Source organism: Mastomys coucha, unplaced genomic scaffold (genome assembly GCF_008632895.1).
Source record: "Mastomys coucha isolate ucsf_1 unplaced genomic scaffold, UCSF_Mcou_1 pScaffold1, whole genome shotgun sequence".
NCBI lineage: Eukaryota > Metazoa > Chordata > Mammalia > Rodentia > Muridae > Mastomys > Mastomys coucha.
In genome coordinates this window covers 86,463,763-86,484,031 of record NW_022196891.1, presented here as the reverse complement: position 1 = coordinate 86,484,031, position 20,269 = coordinate 86,463,763, and the positions used below count along the sequence as shown (strand labels likewise).

Sequence of the window (20,269 nt, the reverse complement as noted above, 5' to 3'; positions counted from 1 at the left end):
GCCCGGCTTCTAAACTATTCAGTAGGTCTCAGACATGGGGCCAGTGTTTCCTTCTGTCAGGAAGCAATTAAAGCTTACTGAAATGTTTGCTCCATTCCTGATGCACACTTCATATGCACTTGGTACCTCTGTGATGCCGTGGGCTTTGAGATCCGGACTCCTAATTGATGGCTGAGCTCTCAGTCAGTCATGCCTCTCATGGGCTCTGTCTCATGGGATAAGCATGGATTTTTGTACTTACTATGTGTAAGCTATTGTGCGGTGGAAAAACATGCTGAGGTCTCTTTATTTATTGGGGTCTTGGAGACATGGTTATAGGCTGAATTGTATTTCTACACAATCAATTTTTGGGGAAAATGAGTAAAATCTTAATATCAACAGCACCTTGGAATATGACCTCGCTGGGAAATCTGGTATTTGTTAAAGCAGTTAAGACAAGGTCATTAGAGTAGCCTCAACTACTACTGGTATCCTTTAAAGGGGGAAAGTGTGGATTTGGAGACTGGTCACTCAGAGGGCGCATATGCCATGAAGAAAGACCAGGATACAGTGCCCAGGGTACCGGGGTGCTGTCTCTGGGCCAAGAATTACCATGGATTTCAGCCAAGTGCAGGAGCTGGCATCTGACAGAACTTACCCTGGGGAGGCATGAGGGAGCAAGACCTGGGGCACCTTGATTTCTGATCTCTGCTCTGCAGAGATCTATTGTTTTTAGTCACCCACAGTTTTTTTTTCTCTGTTAGTAACAAAAGACAGTCTGGATAAATATTTAATGTCAGTGAAGCAGCAAGGAAGGATGCAAGAGCTGCGGTTTAAGATGCTGTGCTGGGGGTGGGGGTGGGGGCGGTCAGCTGAACTTGCCTGGGAGGCAGTGGGCTTTTCTGAAGAGGGTGAGTGTTTTAGCAGAGGTCAGATGGGTGAGTGTTAAGTTGTGAAGGATCATTTTTCTTAATTTGAAGTGGGAAGACAGGGTTTCTCTGTGTAGCCCTGGCTATCCTGAAACTCACTCTGTAGACCAGGCTGGCCTCGAACTCAGAAATCCGCCTGTCTCTGCCTCCCAAGTGCTGGGATTAAAGATGTGCGCCACCACTGCCTGGCGAGTGTTAAGTTGTATTGGGTAGGAAAGGGGGCAGGCACAGTCCGAATACTGGGAGAACTGTGAAGGCTACTAGTGAGGGAGATGTGGGTAGGACACACTCAAAAAAAAAAAAAACCTGGAATTCAGCTGGTGGCTGAACTGCAGAAAGAACTGTGGCACAGTCCCTCTGTTAGCTCACAGTGCTCTCACTGGCCCACGTTATTCAGGGCAGAGTCTTGGATTCTCTAAGGCTGAGAACCCTGTTGTTTCACTCATGTGGTTCTTATGTGGGTTAAATTGCCCGGGGTCTTCAGTACACCCGGCTCATGGTGAACCCTTAGTGCTGGTTGTCTATGCTGCCGTCCTCTTCTCTTCCCTACTCCCCTCCCTCTGTTCTTTCCTCCCCTCCTTCTTCTTCCACATCCCCTCTCTTCTCCATCTTTCTCCTCCTCTTTTTTTTTTTTTTTTTTTTTTTGATAAATCAAGGATATGCCTGGCCCTGAGCCACCTTTCACGTTGTGACCTAAATGCTGAAGGCTTCAGGAAAGAAGAGAGTGTCTAGGGTTTCAACTCACCATATTTTACTTTCAAAAGTTTCATGCTGTTGCAGAGTGGGAAGGGATCAATCCTTTGTGGAGAAGAGGCCATTGGTGCAAGGCCCTGGGGAGAAGTGACTGAAAGGCCACTCATGAAGGAAGTCCAAGTGCCAGCTCATAGGTTAGGAAATGTAGGAAATCCTTGAGCACCTTACCGAATTTTGAATCTGACGGGAAGGCACTGTTTGTACTTTAGGATATTCTTCTATAATAAATATGGCCTGGGGTAATACACGGAGGGTTAATGTTAAATCCTCCATAAGTCTAGCATATGGGCTTAGTCTGGTTTCACGTTTGCTCATTCAGTTGCAGACACAAGAAGCCGTAAGGAGAGGAACTTCCGTAGGCGGGGACATCAGCAACTTTGCTTTCTGAGCACAGCAGAACTTGTCTTCAGGGAGTCACTCCTCACCTTATATCTTACTTGCTTGTGAAATCTCGGAGGACAGGCTGGGTTGTCCCTTCCAGAACCATAGTCAGTATAGCAGACACGTTGGTCTCAAGCAAAGGCAAGCTGCTGCGCTGGCAGTGGGCCTCGGTGATACGAGCTTCACAAGAAGCCCTTCCTGTGTGGAACGGCCATCAGGCACTGAAACCTACCAGGGAGCAGGCATGAGGCTGTTGTGTTTCTCACCGGAAAAGCCCCCCATAGGCTTGAGTTTCTCAACACCTGGTCCCCAGCAGGTGGCGCTGTTCGGAGAGGCTTTGCTGGAGGAAGTGGATCACTGGGGCAGGCTTTGAGTTTAGACTTGTATGCTTCCTTTTTGTTTCCTCTGTCTCTACATCCCGCTGTGACAGAGGATGAAGACTCCGAGCTTCCTGCTCCAGGTGCCACCTCCGTTGCTTGCTGCCATGTTTCTCTGCCATGATGGACTTTAACCTCCTGGAACCATAAGCCCAAATAAACCCTCCCTTCAATAAGTTGCTTCTGGTTCATGGCGTTTTTATGACAGAAACAAAAGAGGTACTGATAAAGAAAGGCTGTGTTGAAAGTGGGAAAGCCAAAGCTCTTTTGCGAGTCACACAGAGGTTTTGAACAAATTAGGGAAAGCAAAGAAAGGAAGGGAGGTGAAGAAACTGAGCGAAAGGAAGGACAGATAGTCTGGGGTCATTACATCCTGGCAACAAAATGGCATATAGGGAAACTTGATTTCAAGTTGGAGAATTTGCGACATTCCTTATATAAGTTGGGCAACATTGTTCAGGATGCTTGGGGGGGGGGGTCAAGGAGGAGAGGAGAATGCTGATATTTTCATTGTCAGCTCTCCTTGAACTCAGCACGCCTCCCTAGTCCTGGGCATTATGGGACATGGTGTCAGCTTCCCCCAGAGCCCACAGGATAGTCTGGGACAAGGGTGACATCAGGAAAAACAAATGATAGGATGGTGGACTGGGACTCTCCAGAAGTTTCACCCAGCATGGCAGTTCTTGGTGAACGCTAGTCTGTAATCAAAGGGCTGATGTGAAGACATTTTATCTGCAGAGTTAGCTCAAGAGTACTCTAGACATGTAGGTGGGCGTCACCCACACAGAAGCCGGAGAGACTTCCTGGAGTCGATGAAATTGTGCCTCCAGCTTCCCGTGTGCTGTAACTGCTCTGGGATTCCAGAGGGATTTGCAAGATTTAGGAGTTGTGTGAGCCAAGCCTCTAAAATCAATCCCCTGGGCAAGTACTCCTGTGTACAGGAAGCTTCAGGACACAGAACACTACTGGAGCAATCCTTTAGTCCTATAAGGGGTGTGTGTGTGTGTGTGTCTGTGTGTATGTGTGTCTGTGTATATGTGTGTGTGTGTCTGTGTGTGTGTGAGTCTGTGTGTGTGTCTGTGTGTGTGTCTGTGTGTGTCTGTGTATGTGTGTATGTGTGTCTGTGTATGTGTGTGTCTGTGTCTGTGTGTGTGTATGTGTGTGTCTGTGTGTGTGTGAGTCTGTGTGTGTCTGTGTGTGTGTCTGTGTGTGTGTGTATGTGTGTATGTGTGTCTGTGTATGTGTGTGTCTGTGTGTCTGTGTGTGTGTGTGTCTGTGTGTGTGTCTGTGTGTATGTGTGTCTGTGTATGTGTGTGTCTGTGTGTCTGTGTGTGTGTGTGTGAGTCTGTGTGTGTGTGTGTGTCTGTGTCTGTGTGTCTCTGTTGGGAGAATCTGGCCACAGGGTCCAGACAGGCCTGCAGTGAAATGAGCCAATGGGATGGAGCAACAGCATGACCTATGACCTATGACCTAGAAGCTCTGGGAGGGTCTAAGTCTGGGAGTGAGATCAGAGTCATGTTTTTTAAATGACTTACATTACTTCTGAGACCAGAAGTCAAGACAAAACGTGCTGAAATTGGAGCAAGATGGATGCTTTATTTCTACAGACAGAACAGGTGCTGGGATTATTCTGCAGTCAAAAATAGAACAACAACCACCAAAAAAAAAAAAAAAAAAATCATTGATGTTGGAGAGTCTTGTAAAAGACTTAGGAGGTTCACGTTACAGCCAAGGCTGTGTTTGTGGCTTCCTCCATATACCTGGGAAAACACTGACTGTGTGCAAGGTGCATATGTGTGTTGGGGGTGGGGGGAGGCGCAGAAGGAGGTGGTCAGCTGGGAGTTGCTGCTGGCAAAGCTGGAGAGGGAGGCAGTTTTAAAGTTCTTCCATGTTGAGCGAAGGCAGCATCCAATCTCCTGCCCCTTTCTAGGCCAGTTCTGTTCCAAATCAGTCCTTGTCACCAACAGTGCAGAAGCTGCCTTCCAGGTGTCTGGCCAGAACTGCCCAAGCTGGGGTTCTCCAAGAGTGTTGGGGAGGGGCTGGCGAACAAGTTCGGCCTGAGGGCTGCTGTCTCTCCGCCCCACAAAATCTGCCCACACCCACAGCATTCGGCATCCTTAGTGTCAGCCTCGGGATGGGGGTGGCAGGTTGTTCCAGAGAATGTAGTCTGTTTCCCTCCATTCCCTGACTCAGCCATCCCGTCCCTTTCTGATTCAGGAACTCCAGGCCCAAATCAAGCAGCCCCAGGACTGACTATTCCTTAAGCCTTCCCCAGTGTCGTCTGGAAGAGCTGGCATCATCTTCTTGCAGTCCCCACTCTGAGGCTCCCAAGGCAGCGGGATGGTGTCTATACCATCCGGGTGGAGGGGCGCTAGCGAGGAAGATAACTCACCTGTAGGGATCTGGGGTCTCTCTTGACACCCGGACTCGGGAAAGCATGGAAGATGCATGCATGACAGCTAGAGCAAGAGGTGGCAGGGGGACGCTGGGTGATGGGTGCAGGTGAGGCTTGAGCTGCTCCCGAGCGGGAGGCAGGCGGAGGGCGCTGCGGGGAGGACGCATTGGCAGCTGGGGCGACGCGGACGCGCGTAGGGCTGGGAGGGGTGTGCGGGGAGGCGAGCCCGGGCGGGGACACCGCAGGAGCAGGAGGAGGGAGTTCGGAAAGGAGGGAAGAGCGGCGAGGCGAGGGGAGAGTGGAGCTACGGGCCAGGCGGGCCACCCCGGGCCACACCCCCACCTTGCGGGCGCCCGGCGGGGCTCGAGCCAGGCGGGGCGCCGCACAAAGACATGCGGAGAGGGGCTGCACGGGGCCGCGGCACAAAGACACCCGGGTGCTCGGCCGCGCGGGCTGCAGAGATCACCCCCTCGCCGAGCCCCGGGGCAGAGCCGAACGGCCAGCTGAGCGCACGGAGCCACGGGCCGAGCGCACTCAGGGCCCGCGCGGGACCCCAGGCGGCCACGCAATCGGGGTGACCCAACGCGCGCGGGGGCGTCGTCGTCCGAGCCCAACTTGGCCTCGGCCTCGCCCTCTGCCCAGCCTGCCGCCGCTGGTGTCCCCTCCTTCCCGCGATTTCGTTTCTTCTCACGCTCCCCCCCCATACCCCTCCCGCCTCCAGCCCCGCTCTCCCCACCTTGTAAAACAAAGCCGGGGAAAATGCCTGCCTGTGCAGCTCGGAGCGCGCAGCCCGTCTTGGAATAAGGAGTGAGTACAATGGCGTGTTGGTAAAAAAATAAAAAAGAGAGAGAGAGAAAGAAAGAAAAGAAAGAGAAAGAGAAAAGGAAAGAAAAGAAAAGAGAGAGAAAGAAAAGAAAAAAGCATCAAGTCTGTGTTAAAACAAACAAACAAACATTTTGAATGCTGCATGCCTCATGCTTGCCAGCGCCTCGCGGGAGAGACCCGGCTATACTGCAGGAGGTGAGACCCCTGGGCATCCATCCTGGCTCGCGCACGCTCTCCCGGGAGGGCAGTGCAGGTCCCCTAGCTCCTCATCTTCCTCTCCATTCTGTGGGTTGGATGTGATTCGGGCTTGGTGACCTCAACCCCAGCCCGGATACATTCCTGGCTCCGTCTTGCGCTTTTCCGCTGGTGCCTGGGGTTTTTGCGTCTGCCTCCCTCGGGTGTTGGTTTGGCGCAGCTTAGACAGTTTCCAGAGAGGAGGGTCAACCCTAGAGAGTAGCCCGCAAGCAGGTTGCACGGTGGCCCTGATCACACTTGTTGCCCATTGCATGGGGGACACGCAGTGGTACTGGGGCAAATAGAATTAAAAGCTTTTTCTGCTGCCGTTTTGGGGGTACTGACGGCTGGCGGGAGAGACAAGGAGCTTAAAGAGAACATTGGGGGAGGGGAGCTGTAGTGATAGGGTGAAGGGTGTGTGGAAAGACCGGCTTCACCTCTCACCAAACAGTAGAGGCTGGGAATCCAGTGTCTAGATTAGACAGGGTTCAGGAAAGGCTTTTGTTGTTGTTGTTGTTGTTGTTGTTGTTGTTGTTTAGTTTTTTAAAATGTCTATTCCAGTAGATTCTATCCATTAAGTCTGCCAATTGTGCATTATCTATTTCTGCTAATTAAATATAAGGACACAGCTCAAAAGAATTAAACTCCTTCAGGAAATTTATCAGCCCAACTCTCTCTCACACACACACACACACACTATGGTCACAAACACTGTGGTCGTACACATACACACACTGTAGTCATATACATACACACATACACACACACTGTGGTCTCTCACATGCAGAGAGAGAGGGGGGAGGGAGAGAGAGGGAGAGAGAGAAGAGAAGAGAGAGGAGAGGAGAGAGGAGAGAATAAAATACATTACCATGTCTGCCTTCTCTCCCCCCAATGCATCATGACAATATTTTGGTGGGATTTCAGGCTGGGCCAAGTAACACTGGTTTCTAATTCTCTGTATGAAAAAGCAGTCTGAGGGTGAAAAGGGTACCTTGGGGAGTGGGGACCTTTGCTAAGGAGGGGGTGTGGGGCTTCTCTGGTGTGATGGTTTGTTTTTTTTTTTTTTTTTTTTTTTTTTTTTTTTTTTTTTTTTTTTTTTTTTTTTTTTTTTTTTGGTTTGTTGAGGTTTTTCTTTTGGTCTTCTGGAGGGGGCTCAATTTTAGACTATTTTGGTTTTTGAGTCAGAATCTGAGAGCCGGAAAGGGGGTGGGGAGTCCTTGTGAGGCTACAGGTGATGGTGATTTTTTTAACTGCTGTAAGCACTTCTAACAGCTCTTAAAAATCCAAACAGCTAGCACCTGGCTGAGTGCTTATGTTGAGTGTCATTGCCCTTGTAGATACACTGAAAGTGCCTTGTTCTCCGAGGCCGTAATCAGAACAGGGGAATTGGCTGAAAGGGAGGCAGTCACCCTGGTAGATGGTGGGCTGAGCCTCACTTAGGTCGGTGGCTGCTGAGGCTGACCCTGGAGTTTCCACGCAGAGCCGCTGCTGCTGCTGGGAATGGAGGCTGTGTCCTCACGCCCACTCTGATTTCATCTAAGTCAGGACTTCTTGTGATCTTGGCTGCTGGAGGAGGTCCCTTCTTCTGCCTTCATCGGACAACTCTCTCCATGTAGCACATCAACGAGCTGTTTGGAGAAGTGTCTTTCTGATGGGGGAAACTGGAGAACCTTAGGAACTCACACTGGCAGGACACAGTGTTAGGCAAGAGGGCAGGCTAGGCAGCTGTGTGCTAATTGATGCCCTTTATAAGTGTCTGACCCTTGAGTAACTTCTGGGGCTGCAGGGTGCAGTTCCATGGGGATACATGTTCTATGCTTATGGAAAAGTAAAATTTAGATCATGTTGTTATGAAACCTATATTACACATATGATGGTAAATTTGGCTTATTTTTATAAGTGATGGGCTTTAAATGGATGAGTCCTGTAGGTGTTTATCCCCATGTTCCAACCATTCTGTTAACCCATGAGAGTTTGCTGTTGCCTCTCCGATCAAATGTTTTGTGGTGACTGGCTTATTTTGCCCTCCGCAAGTGGCCATCGAATAGCTTTTGTATTTTCTAAAAAGAAAACCATTAATGATGATTTTGAAGAGCCTGGATAAATAATAGATAGGCTTGGAGTCCCCTCACAGTATTTAGGAGCTCTAATGGAGCAATTAGCCTTCTGCAGAGCATGGAAGGTCTCCTAAAAATGTAAGCCAATCTGCCTGCTTGCTTTCTCCTTGCTGTTGCTGGTGAAGTAGGGGGGACATTGTTATGTCTTGGCTGCTGTGGCTCAAGAGTTAGCAGTACCTTTTGTGTTTCAAGCATGTTAGAGATGGCAGAACCATGTCTCATGATGTGCCCACTTTGGAAGATGGGCAGCAGATATGAATGGGGTGAGTGGTTTGTCCCCACCAGGAAATCGGCAGGGTATCTCAAGCTGCACTGATTGCAGTCCTTTCTCTGTTAAGAAATTTGAAAACCCAATAGCAAACATTCTTTCCTCTGGTTGCTTACAGTGGACAGGTCTGATGTACAGAAGTAAGCCATGAGCTTTCCTCAGGAGCAAATATCTTGCTTAGTACCATCGGCCCTTGGGAGCTCCGGGCATCTTTGTCGACACGTATCCTGGGCAGAAACAAATCTAGGAATTAATGAGGAACCCCTCAGGCATTCTTTTATTTGTTTAGTTTCTGACTTCTTGGTCTCTGTTTTTTTCCATCCACCCGAGACTCCAATGGCAGCAGAGAGCAGAAGCCCCGCCCCGTTTCTTGAGCATATATAAGCCCCGCCCCGTTTCTTGAGCATATATATATGGTTCTGTAAGTGACCAGAGAAAGCTGCTTCGTGAGGTTCTTCAGCTCCCACTAGGAGAATCTCCAAGTTCAGCCAGCCCTGGCTGACCCCTTAAAGCAGCTAGCCCCTTGCCTCCAGACTTCTCCCGCCTAACCCAAATTCTCTGTTGTTGTCAGTGGCGGCCCCTGACTTGCTGGATCCCAAGTCTGCTGCTCAGAACTCCAAACCGAGGCTCTCGTTCTCCGCGAAACCCACCGTGCTCGCTTCCCGGGTGGAGAGTGACTCGGCCATTAATGTTATGAAATGGAAGACGGTCTCCACGATTTTCCTGGTGGTCGTCCTCTACCTGATCATCGGAGCCACGGTGTTCAAGGCGCTGGAGCAGCCTCAGGAGATTTCCCAGAGGACCACCATTGTGATCCAGAAGCAGACCTTCATAGCCCAGCACGCCTGCGTCAACTCCACCGAGCTGGATGAACTCATCCAGGTAATAGCCCCAGTGAGGCGGGCTCCATTTGTCCCTAAGGGCAAGAGTAGAGTAGGGCACCACCAGGGTGGACCTCCTTTCCAGGGGTCTTCATCTCCTCCGTCGCCTCTCTCCTAACATCTTGCCCCTCCCCCAACCCGTTTTTTTTCCTTCTCACCCTCCACCTTTCTGCTCTTTTAGACTTCTCCCCTCTTATTCTTTTCCCCGTCTGAGAACTGACAAGAGCTTATGCTGCTGTAGGCGCTAGTGATCAGAGAGGCTGTTGCCCATGGAGATGCAGAGCACGGTGGTCTGAGAAAACAGCAGGGCCTCTTAGGGCAGAGACCATGCCCATCGCTACTGCTGCTTAGGAAGAGGGGCTGTGGAGAGACACTCTTGGAATGAACCTTCTACGTTGTGAACAAGTTGTCACCCGATTCCTCCTTAGAGTTTAACTTCATTGAATGGTTCTTTCTTCTTTGGATCCAACTAAGATCAGCTTGCTACTCTACAGAAAATCCAAGCTTTTGAAGAGAAAGCACACCCCCATTTTAATTTAAAATAGGAGGACACCGTCTTTATGGAAAAAGAGGTTTTAAGTATTAACCCCAAATGACTTAGGTCTGAGTTAGCCTTCTTAGACATGGCCATATTTTGGTTGTAGTTTTCCTTGGCATAAAACAAGAGTCTTAGGTGACAAGAAAAACCTTTAAATTCTCCTATGGGAGGATTTGTTGGTTGTTGAAAGCAATTCTTCACGTGTAGACATTTGCTTTCCTAGACAGCTTCCCTTTTCTTGCTTGGTTTAATTCAAATTGGATGGAAAGTGATCCGCAAGCCATCTGAATGTGCTTTTCTCCTGCTTTGTGTCGGGTTTGTTTTTATCATTTGAATGAGTCGGGATAATAGATTTAGAGATTTATTATTGAATTTAATCCCATGTTTTTGTAAGACCTTTACTCTCATTTCATCTTGTGATGACAGTCCCTCTTATTCCCAGTCACAGGTGACTGACGGCTGGTGTCATCTGGTCCTTATCCCCCACTGGGGATTTAGGCACACTTCGGCATTTCTATACTCATCGAACTTAAATTCTGTTCATTTTTGATTCAGTTTATAGCTGACACAGTCTTACATTTTGAAAATGCTCTGCATGCACTCGCACGACGAGCTCTCTGTTCCTTTAAGGTAATGGTGCCATGTTCTATACCAATAGTCAAACAGCCAGCTCAGCTGCCCCTCCCTTGTAAGCACATTCATTCCATTTCATTCTTCCCTTGTACCACATAACACCACCTCCGAGATACTGCAAGTCTTGGACACTTACCACTTACTTCCATTTTCAAAGCGCAGCTTCTGGCCATCTCAGTGGAGGCAGCTTGGGGGGGTTGGGGTGATGCCCACAGCCTCAGCTCTAGGTTCAGATAGGGTATGTGTGAGCACTTTATCACGACTTTACGAATCAACAGCTTTTCTCTGTAAGCCCTACATGATCTCTATGGCAGGAGACTTCCTATCCAGTAAGTGTGATGGGAGTTAATGCTAGCCCACCTAAGGGAGTGATGGGCAGAAAGAACAACGGGTTCCCTCACCATCCTTTTATTGAGTTGTAGCTGTAGATTGTTCTAACTACACCCCCATAGCTGGCGCGAAGCATGATTGGTCTTAAGCAGGGAAAAGGAAAGAATTGTACAGGTTGCTGGAGGAACCTTAGTGTGAACTTGAGAATGATCTCACTGTTGGACTCTTCGTTAGAACTCTCAAAATAACTTGAAGGTCACGGTAGAGAGGGGCAGGACCTAGTGCTGAATTCAGACTATTATTTTTTAAATACATTGTTTTTGGAATAGACAGAGCTCAAAATATGACCTACTTCTCCCCCCCCCACTCTGCATGTGCCATACATTTTAGCTTTATTGATAAGCACAGCTGACTGAGTGTCTCTGCTCTTTAAAGATAGTTTTGCATTCAATCTCAGTGTAAAAGTTGCCTATTATTTATCCTGCCCTTATCTTTATAACTCAATTGTTTTAGTACATTTTCTCCTTTGAATATGTATATTTTTTTGGTACAAGAATCTAATGCTTGGATGTCAAGGATCAAGGACAACAAAAGGCAAATGAACCCACAGTCAGTTTTGAGAATAGTGCTCCATCCCTTCTCCAGTGTCTGATGCCTCCCTTACCTTTAATTCCCCATTTATTTAACCCTCAAAACCCCTCAAGTGGGTCTACTGGACAATATTGTCACAGCATTAGGACCTGGGAAATCAGACAGGGGAAGTCCAGGTGATTTCCCTGGTGATATCATCAGGGTGAGCTGTGATTCCCCCCGGTGACATCATCAGGGGAGGTGTGATTCCCCTGATGACATCATCAGGGGAGGTGTGATTCCCCTGGTGACATCATCAGGGTGAGGTGTGATTACCCCAATGATATCATCAGGGTGAGGTGTGATTCCCCTGGTAATATCATCAGGGTCAGGTGTGATTTCTCCCGGTGACATCATCAGGGTGAGGTGTGATTTCTCTGGTGACACCATCAGGGTGAGGTGTGATTCCCCTGGTGACATCATCAGGGTGAGGTTCCAGGCTGCAGAATCTGATTTGCCATCAGTACTAGGAGCCCCTGCTCTCTAGGGAGCTTTACAGTGTCAGAGGCAAAAAAAGTGGGAGTGGATGGTGGCTCCATCCTGCTGTTTGTGAGAAGGAGGCAGTCAGGCAGTAGGATAGTGTCAGATACACTAAAACTGTCCCGGGCCCCAGATCATTATGATTACTAGTCATCTGGTTCCAAGCTGCGTTTATCAGGGTGGTATGAGGGAGACTGAGGAACCACGAGGCCGGGGATGCCCTCCAATGCTCCTGTGTTAGATATATGTGCGATTCCCATTAATTCTGCGATGATGTGTTCAGCCAAGCACTCCAGCCTTTCCACAAGATCGGTAGAGATGAGACCGAGACTCACCATGACGAAGCCTCGTTCTAGGCCGGGATTAGAGAACACCGCAGGTGTCTGCTTTACCCCGAGACTCTCACCATGACGAAGCCTCGTTCTAGGCTGGGATTAGAGACAGACATCAGGTTAGGTGTCTGCTTTACCCCTGTTAGGGGTAAAGAATGCCTCACGTTGGCACTTCAGTTAAGGTGGTATCGCTACGGAGACACACAGGAAAGCGGTCATGAACGTTAGACTCGCCAATACCGTCGACAGACAGACTCCAACCCGCATTAGCGCATAGAATTCTCCCGCATCACCTAGTCATCTAGAAATAGCTCCTGTAGAAACGAAGCGAGGCAGGAGAGTGACAGTGTTAATTGGTAGAGCTGTTGATCGAAGGTAAACTCTTGAGCATGCACACCTACTTCCTGTGTTTACTAATTTTTAAAAACCCCTCAATAAACCTCTTCTGGGAATTGCTCTGATAATCTGTCCGCTATGGTGTATAGTAATAATAAATGGGAAATCATCACCTCTGTACACAGCGATGTGTATTACATTTCTGTGTCTCTAACCATTTCAACATTCTTCCCAGGGAACAGAACTCTTGTCAGTGTCCTGTCCGAATGCCGTAGACCAGTAGGAGCATGGTTATTAGGCACAACTCACCTTCAGTCTAGCTCTTTCCGTGTTTGAGTAAGCAACTGGGGGATTTAAAGTACGTGGCAAAGTCTATGACCTTTGACCTAGGACCTGTCAGTAACAAAGATGCCTGTAAGGCGTTTGTCCTTTGGTTTCTAGTTGAAGCCCCAATCCCTGTGAGCCAAGTAGGGAAGATATCATTCCCTGTTAGGGGGAACGAATCCCTCATGTTTGTACAGTGGTGTCTGGGACCTCGGTCTATGTATTTGGTGTCTTCATGATACTGAGTTATCTTTGCAGAATTCTTTTCTCTCCGTGCTGTTCTTTCTTCGGGATTTATTGGGGGATCTCTAGTGGGTTGGCTTCTCTGCTAGTATTTAGCCAAAGAAAATGACAGCTGAAAACCACAGCTTCCTTTTAAGATACTCCCCCCACCCCAGACAGTCAAGCAGGGAGGATCCCTTTAAATACAGTTACATTAGGAATGCTTGCGGACTGGAGTCAGGAGTGCTCAACATTGGACTTCTAAGAAAGAAATGAATCACTTAGTGATGTTGGAGAGATATACAAGAGTTAAAGAAGGGGTGCTTGAGGGCAAAGAAAGGGCCGTCAGAGTAGTAACAGATAGACAAGCTTTGGTAGAAGAACTCTCTAGACTTGAGGCACAGGGTCATGAGCATTGACCAGGCTCATTGTTCCCCAGGAGGCTGGTTCCTTTCTAGACCTGTCCATCTGGAGTGGACAAGCCCTGCTGGGGGCTTGGTCATGTCTGAAACTACCCAAAGATACAACTAATTCTTGACTTATTTTAAGTAAGCAAACACTATTTTATATTTGATGTATTAATGTTACATTAACTATATCACTCATTTATTCACAAATGATTTTTTGAATGCCCACCCTGTGAGGTAAATTCTGAAGTAGATGAAGCTTAGAGCGGGAAGATTCTTGTGCTCTGCCCTCTGTGAGCCTATATTGAGTGGGGTAGTTCATTCATCGTGGTAAGTTACAGGGGACTCAAGCAGTGGAGCTGGGAGTGGGCGTTAGGGAATGTTGATGATAAAATGTAAATAACTCACTTGGGAACTGTCACTGATACGGCGATTTATTTGGATGAGGAGATAACCCAGTGTCTGGTGTGGAGAAGCACTGAGGCAGAAGGCTGAACACATGCAAAGGCCCTGGCTGAGATGGGATTCCTGGAATGTGGGGAAACTGCCAGGGGGTAGAGGAAGCTGGAGAAGATGATGTCGGGCAGGGTCTGAAAGCTGCCCTAGTTCATTTCTGTTGCTGTAATAAATTATCCCAACAATAAGCCAATTAGGGGAGAAATGGCTTATTGTAGCTGTAATTCCGGGTTGCGGTCCGTCACTGGGCAGAGGCCCCAGCAGCAGAGGCTGGAGCAGCTGGTCACAGCACATCTGCAGCCAAGAGCAAAGCAGTCATGCTCCATGCTCAGCTGACTTTCCCTGTGTCACGCAGTCCAGGTCTTGTGTCTTCCACCTTCAGGGTGCATCTTCTCACATCAGTCACCACAGACAGTCTCTCACAGGCTTGCCCATAGGCTAACCCGATCTTGATAGTCTCTTATTGAGACTCTCTTTCCGGGTGATTCTCTGTTGTCTGAAGTTGACCATTAAAACTAACTTTCACAGGGACCGTGCCATGTCCAGTTTTGTAAATTAAAAATGTGGATTCTGCTCTGTGTCTTTGTTTGCTCTGGCTTGTGTTTCAATGGCTCGCCCTGCCTCCTTCTGCACAGTCAGGGGCAGAATAGCCCTGGTGGGAGAGGAGGGGCCTTAACCTAAGGTCATCCCAGTGGGTATCTGCAGATACGGTCAGATTCTGAGTAGATTTGGAAGGAGAGTGAGATGGATCTTACATGGACCAGTTAAGCCATTCAGTGGAGAAGAGTCAACCGAACCCTGGCTAAGGTTTTGTCCCATGGGATTAAGAGATGATGGCTACCTTTCATCCGCATGGGAAGAGAGCGGGAAGTGCCCGGATGGGAGATGTTATCCTGACGGTGTCAGACAGGTTCAGCTACTGAAGCTTTCTGAGGCCCCAGATTACAATGTTTACAGAGTCAGTTTCTTGTAGGAAACAATGTAATACAGTGTAACACTCAAATAAAAACAAAACCCCACATTGTAGAGAGGCTGGATGCCAGATATGGTTATCCTCCCATAAGGACTGATAGAGGACACTTGTGTGGTGGATTCTGATCACTAATGTGCACGAGAATGTTTGTCAGCCAGGGTTCCCATACATTGCTATGCACGTTTTCTTTCATAACACTAACTGGAGAGGCCTCTGGGAGTCTCACTGAGACCAAACACATTTCTGTAAACTAAGATGTGAAGGAGATGCAGATCCTGGAAGTTCTCACAGCATGGTTACTTGACTGGTGACTTTAAATTGTCAACTGGACCCCCACGGAGAATCACTTAGGAAGATGGTCTCAATGAGAGATTGTCTACATTGGGTTGGCTCGTGGGCATGTTTGGGGTGACTATCTCGGTGGTCTTGACTGATGTAGGAAGACCCAGCCTACCATGGGTGGCCACATTCTCTAGGCAGGGAGTCCTGAGCTGTGTGAATAGATAAATTAAGTGAAGGACTAGGCATGTAGGAATTTGTTCTCTCAACTCTTGACTGTGGCTGTAACTAAATATTACAACCCTCTTGTGACTATGACTTTCCCATAATGAGGGACTGTAACCTGGAATTAACTGTAAGCTGAATAAAAAATTTGTCCTATAAGTTATTATTCATTTATTTATTATTTTTATTTTACATATGAATGTTTTGCTTGCATGTATGTATGTGTATTCTATGTTTATAATGTCCATGGTGGCCAGAAGGTGTCAGAGCCCATGAAACTGGAGTTACAGAGGGTTGTGAGCTGCCATTTGGGTGTGGGGAACTGAACCTGGGTCCTCTGCAAGGGCAGTAAATGCTCTTAACTGCTGAGTCATCTTCAGGCCTGCTTCCCAGGTTCTTCCGTCTGGTTGTTTTATCATAGCAACAGAGACAAGGCTAGACCACTGTAAAGGACAGCTCTTGGTGAGCTTGTCATCTGAACAGAGGTCGGTAGTTCAGTGGTACTTTAGCAAATGAGCCCAGGATGACCACAGGTCAGTGTGAGCATGGCAAATTGGAGATAATTAGAATGACCACATAATGACCACTGTAAAGCAGGAGGTTGAAATCGTGATTTGGAAGTATGGAGAAGGGGATGGTCAGAAGACGAACATTTGCAAGTCACAATAAAGAAAGGGTTGAACTCCGAGATGCTAGCTAGACGAGCCCTCCCAGAGAATGAGCAGAGGCTGAGATGAACAGGTGTAGCATGAGCCAAGAATGCTCCAAGATCCATAAATGGCTAAGGAATGAGATCTGCAAAGTGAGAGAATAAGAACTTTGCAACACGAGGTTGCAAGGATCTGTCTTTATTTTAGGGGATCTGTACCATCCTATGTCCCCAGCCCTCTGCTCTAAGTGAGGGAGCCCTGGGAGGTATGTGAGTGGGGGAGCCATTTTGCTTTGGCTCCTGACTGGGGATGGCTAGGTATGTGAAAGGCAGATGAAGAGCTAATTCAAGGTAGCAGAAAATTATGCTAATGAATGACACTCATAGTGGCTTTGTGACTATCAAGCCAGTGTGTGTGAGTAACCTGGTAGAGGAACTACTTGAATTCTTTCTTACAGTACAGAGAACCTTTTATCGCTTTTTACCTTTGGGCAAAATAACACACTGTTCTGAAAACTATATGAATGTGTTCTCTTTCCTTTATGGATGGTTTTATTCAGTTTGTCTACCGTTTTGGACTAAAGTGTAGGTTTCAGTGACATAAAACATTCTACCGAGTATCTGCAGCTCCTCTGTGAGTACATTCTGCTCATTGAGTTGATTTCAGGAAAAGCACATCCAGGCTCTGCCCTGTGTAAGTCTTCCTGGATGCAGAGAACCTAGGAGCTCATGTAGGCTTGTGTGGTCCACCAGTTGTCACATGAGTGTCCATGTTTCAAAGAGGCAATAGGACTGCTAAATGGGGGCACAGAGTCCTAAAGGCCATCTCTTTCCTGGGGACTCTATTATGTTCTCTGCTCTTAGTGGAAAAATCATTCTTGTATTCACCCCGAGTCTATATGTTCATGCTGCCCCAACTTCCAGGATGAGAAAAATCAAACATAAATAATACTTTTTCCTTTGAGATATTTCCATGCTGTGTTTTTCCTAACAGTATTTAAGTTTTTATTATCAAACCTAGAAGTAGTTTGTCAGAAAATGATTTTACCTTACAGAATATAATATGATGGTTACTTAGGTAATTATGTTGAGGAGTTTAGAAACATATTGTATGAGTGTTAGACATAGATAAAACATCATGGAAACAGATGTGGTTAAAAGAAGACTGTCATAAAATAATATTCTGAGAAGTTATTTGATTGATGGACTAGTTATTTTGGAAAGGGAGGAATTCTTACGCACGTATATTGTAACGTGTTAAAATAGCTTTGATTGACCTTAAAGACAGACACTTGGGAAGTTCTGATAGACACATTCAGTGAGGACTGCCCAGTCTGGATCTTTCATGTAAAGATGATAAGGGATCTAGAATTTACAGTTGTGCCTCCTAGGTTTGGATTCTCTCATCTAGTTACATACCATTTTACACTTGTCCTGATTATAGTTTTGTCAACTTGACACAAGCTCAGCTCATCTGGGAAGGTGGAACTTCAACTGAGAAAATGCTTCTGTCATACTGTCCTTTAGGCAGGTCTGTGGGACATTTTCTTAGTTAGTGGCTGGTGTGGAGGGCCAGCCCATGTGGTAATACCACCCCAGGGAAGATAACCATGCATAGTATAAGAAGGACAACTGAGCAACCCATGAAGAATGAGCCAGTAAGCAGCATTCCTCCATGGCTCAGCTTCAGTTCCTGCCCCTAGTTCCTCCCTCACTTCTCCTTCATGATAGACTGTACACTATAAGCCACTATAAGCCAAAGCAAACCCTTTCTTCTCCGAGTTGCTTTTGGTCATGGCATTTGTTAAGCCCTGGGCACTGCTTTAAGAACATCATGAGTAATTCTCTTGTCTATAGTCTCGTACATCGTAACTCTTGCAAAATGGAGACAGTGTACCTTCTATTTCTGAAAGAGGCTAACTGTCCCTTAGATGAGGTTCTCTCTGTGACCTGTCTCTGGAGCTGACCTCCCAATCAACGATGCCGGAGCATGGGCTGCCCCGTACCTGCTTGTGTTGTCTGAGAATTACCTGCCACTGCAGGTCACTTAGGAGTCACCTACAGAGGCCGAGTTTCAGAGAGCTCTGGAGGTTTGGGGCATCGTCTCCGTTTTGGAGAAGCGGTTCCTGGCTGCCTTGCGTAGTAGCAGAGAGCAGTGATAGGCATGGAAGAGAGGGAGGAAGGGAGGGAGGAGGAGAGGAGAGAAGGATGAGGGAGGGAAGAGAGGAGACACAAAGGCAGAAGAAAGCCAGAGAGACTTAGGAAGGATTAGGTTTTTCCTGGGTACCGCCGAAGAGGTCTTCGCGAACTCAGTCTCTCCCACAGGCAGCGCCCTCAGCCCCAAGGGCTGTCCACTGCTCCCCGATACCTTAACAGTTAAGACTGAAGCTCTCATACAAGGACTCCTGGGTGCAGAGGGTGGGGGAAATCAACCCCAAACCGTCTCTGACTCAACAACAGGTGTTCGCCCCAAGTAGGAATCTTTCCAGACATAGTTTCAAGTATATCCTCCATGGCTTGTCTTCCCATCGTCGTCCTCCCATTGTACATATGCAACCTGAGGCACAGAGGATTGAATGCTGGCCCCTCAGCCCTTTTCATCTGGAGATGTTGATAGGACACACTGGGCTTCCCTTCTCAAGACTCAGGTGTTTCTCCGCCAGGAGGCACTGCTCATCGTTGTGTTCTCCAAGCCCTGAGTCTCTTACCTAACCCTATAGAACTAAGGTCTGTGAGCTGTGCATTTAGGACATAGACCCTTCATGTCAAGTCCCTGGGGGACTGTGAGCACAGGGCATACTGTACAAGGCAGTCAGGCACTCCCTGCTGTCCTCGCAAAGAGCAGTGTAGTAGTGGGGGAATGCATCAGGCCCCCAGGTCTGAAGGCAAATGTAAACTTCTGGAATAGGGTAACGAGTTAAGCTATGGAAGGGCACGGGGTGGTCCCAGAAAACTTGTGCTGGGCATTTTGGGGGCAGAGGCAAAGGAGGGGTCAGGGGTCCGGGTGGATTCTTACTTGGCGACAAGAGCTTCAAGGACACAGAGGTCAACTCTTCAACTGTGATTAAAGGACTTTCTCTTTCCCCATGCTCTCTAATGTCCGCAAAGTAATAGGAGTTCTTGTACAAAAGACAATCAAGTTATCAAATCAAAATATTAGCACCACAGCTCTGGGTGCATACATGCTCTGTGACCTCGTCCATGGCTCTATACAGATGACCGCCATTTCCCCATTTAATTTGTCTTTTTTTTTCCTACCATAATAGGGATGATTGTGGGATATTGTAAGCCCTTTCATTCATCTATTTTTGGGCTTGGCATTCATACACAGTGAATGTGGGTTTTACTCCCGAGCAACACTCCCAGTCTCCAAGTCTTGGTTTTCTATAGAACACTGTGAGGATTTTTGAGCTGCCTGACTTGAAACTGAGGGTGACCAGTTCCCAGGTTCCCTTCCCTGGGGGTAAGGTAGAGAGTCTGCTGGGTGTCACTCAGCAGCTGCCTCTGGCTCTAAGGAGCCTCAGGGATCCATCTCACTGACACGTGTCACGAATGTGGACACAGATACAACCTTGGGTGTAATTCCTAAGGAGCAGCCAGCCACTCACTGGCTTGGAGCTCTTTACATAGGGCAGCTGGGTGAGTCCATCTACCTCTGCCTCCGCCTCCGTCCGCCTCCGTCTCTGCCTCCGCCTCTGCAGCACTGGAATCCTAAGCACACATGACTCCTGGCTTTTTGATGTGTGCTGGTGACTAGACTTAGGCCCTCATGGATCCAAGACCAACAATTTACCAACTGTGCCCTCTCCTCAGCCCCCAGATTCACGTGCTTCAAGAGGTGACATGGTCATAAATGGGCACAACACGTTTCTCAGGATCTCCTTGTGCATTAGGACAAACCGAAGCAGGAATACAGGCTGTCATCAAAGAGGAAGCTCCCTCCGTAGCCTGTGAAACCTCTTTGGTTTGCTATGATCTGGTGCCATGTAGGCAGGGCTCAGCAGAGCCATTCCAGGTCATGTTCCTTGTCTGAACACCTAATCTTTGAGGTTTCATCAACAAAGCAATGCACATTAGTTACCTTAGCTCATGGATAATGATGCAGTTGACCTGTTCACATTAATGTGCAGACTGGAGATGTGCATGGAAAGGTTGGGAGGCAACTCCACAGATTCCATACAACCAAGGGTTCAGACATTGAGAGCCACTGCCTTTTTGTTCTATTTTTGTTTTTGTTTTTGTTTTTTGTTTTTTGCTCTTTTTGGTCTTAAGGCATTTAATTTTAGAAAGGAGAGGAAGGGAGGGAGGGAGGGAGA

At 47.8% G+C, this 20,269-nt stretch overlaps 1 protein-coding gene across 4 annotated transcripts in view; it reads left to right on the top strand.

The window, feature by feature from the left end:
- The window catches only part of Kcnk2 (potassium two pore domain channel subfamily K member 2), a 200,359-nt gene that overhangs the window by 53,992 nt on the left and 126,098 nt on the right, over positions 1-20,269 (top strand). The window contains exons 1-2 of one of the 4 annotated variants that reach the window (XM_031338429.1): positions 4,729-4,921; positions 8,830-9,140. In XM_031338429.1, coding sequence (XP_031194289.1) covers positions 4,912-4,921; positions 8,830-9,140 — 321 coding nt within the window. In that variant the 5' untranslated portion in view covers positions 4,729-4,911. Of the gene's footprint in view, positions 1-4,728; positions 4,922-4,943; positions 5,835-8,829; positions 9,141-20,269 lie in introns of those variants that run through there. The other 3 variants (XM_031338438.1, XM_031338410.1, XM_031338419.1) reach the window with 3 other exon arrangements.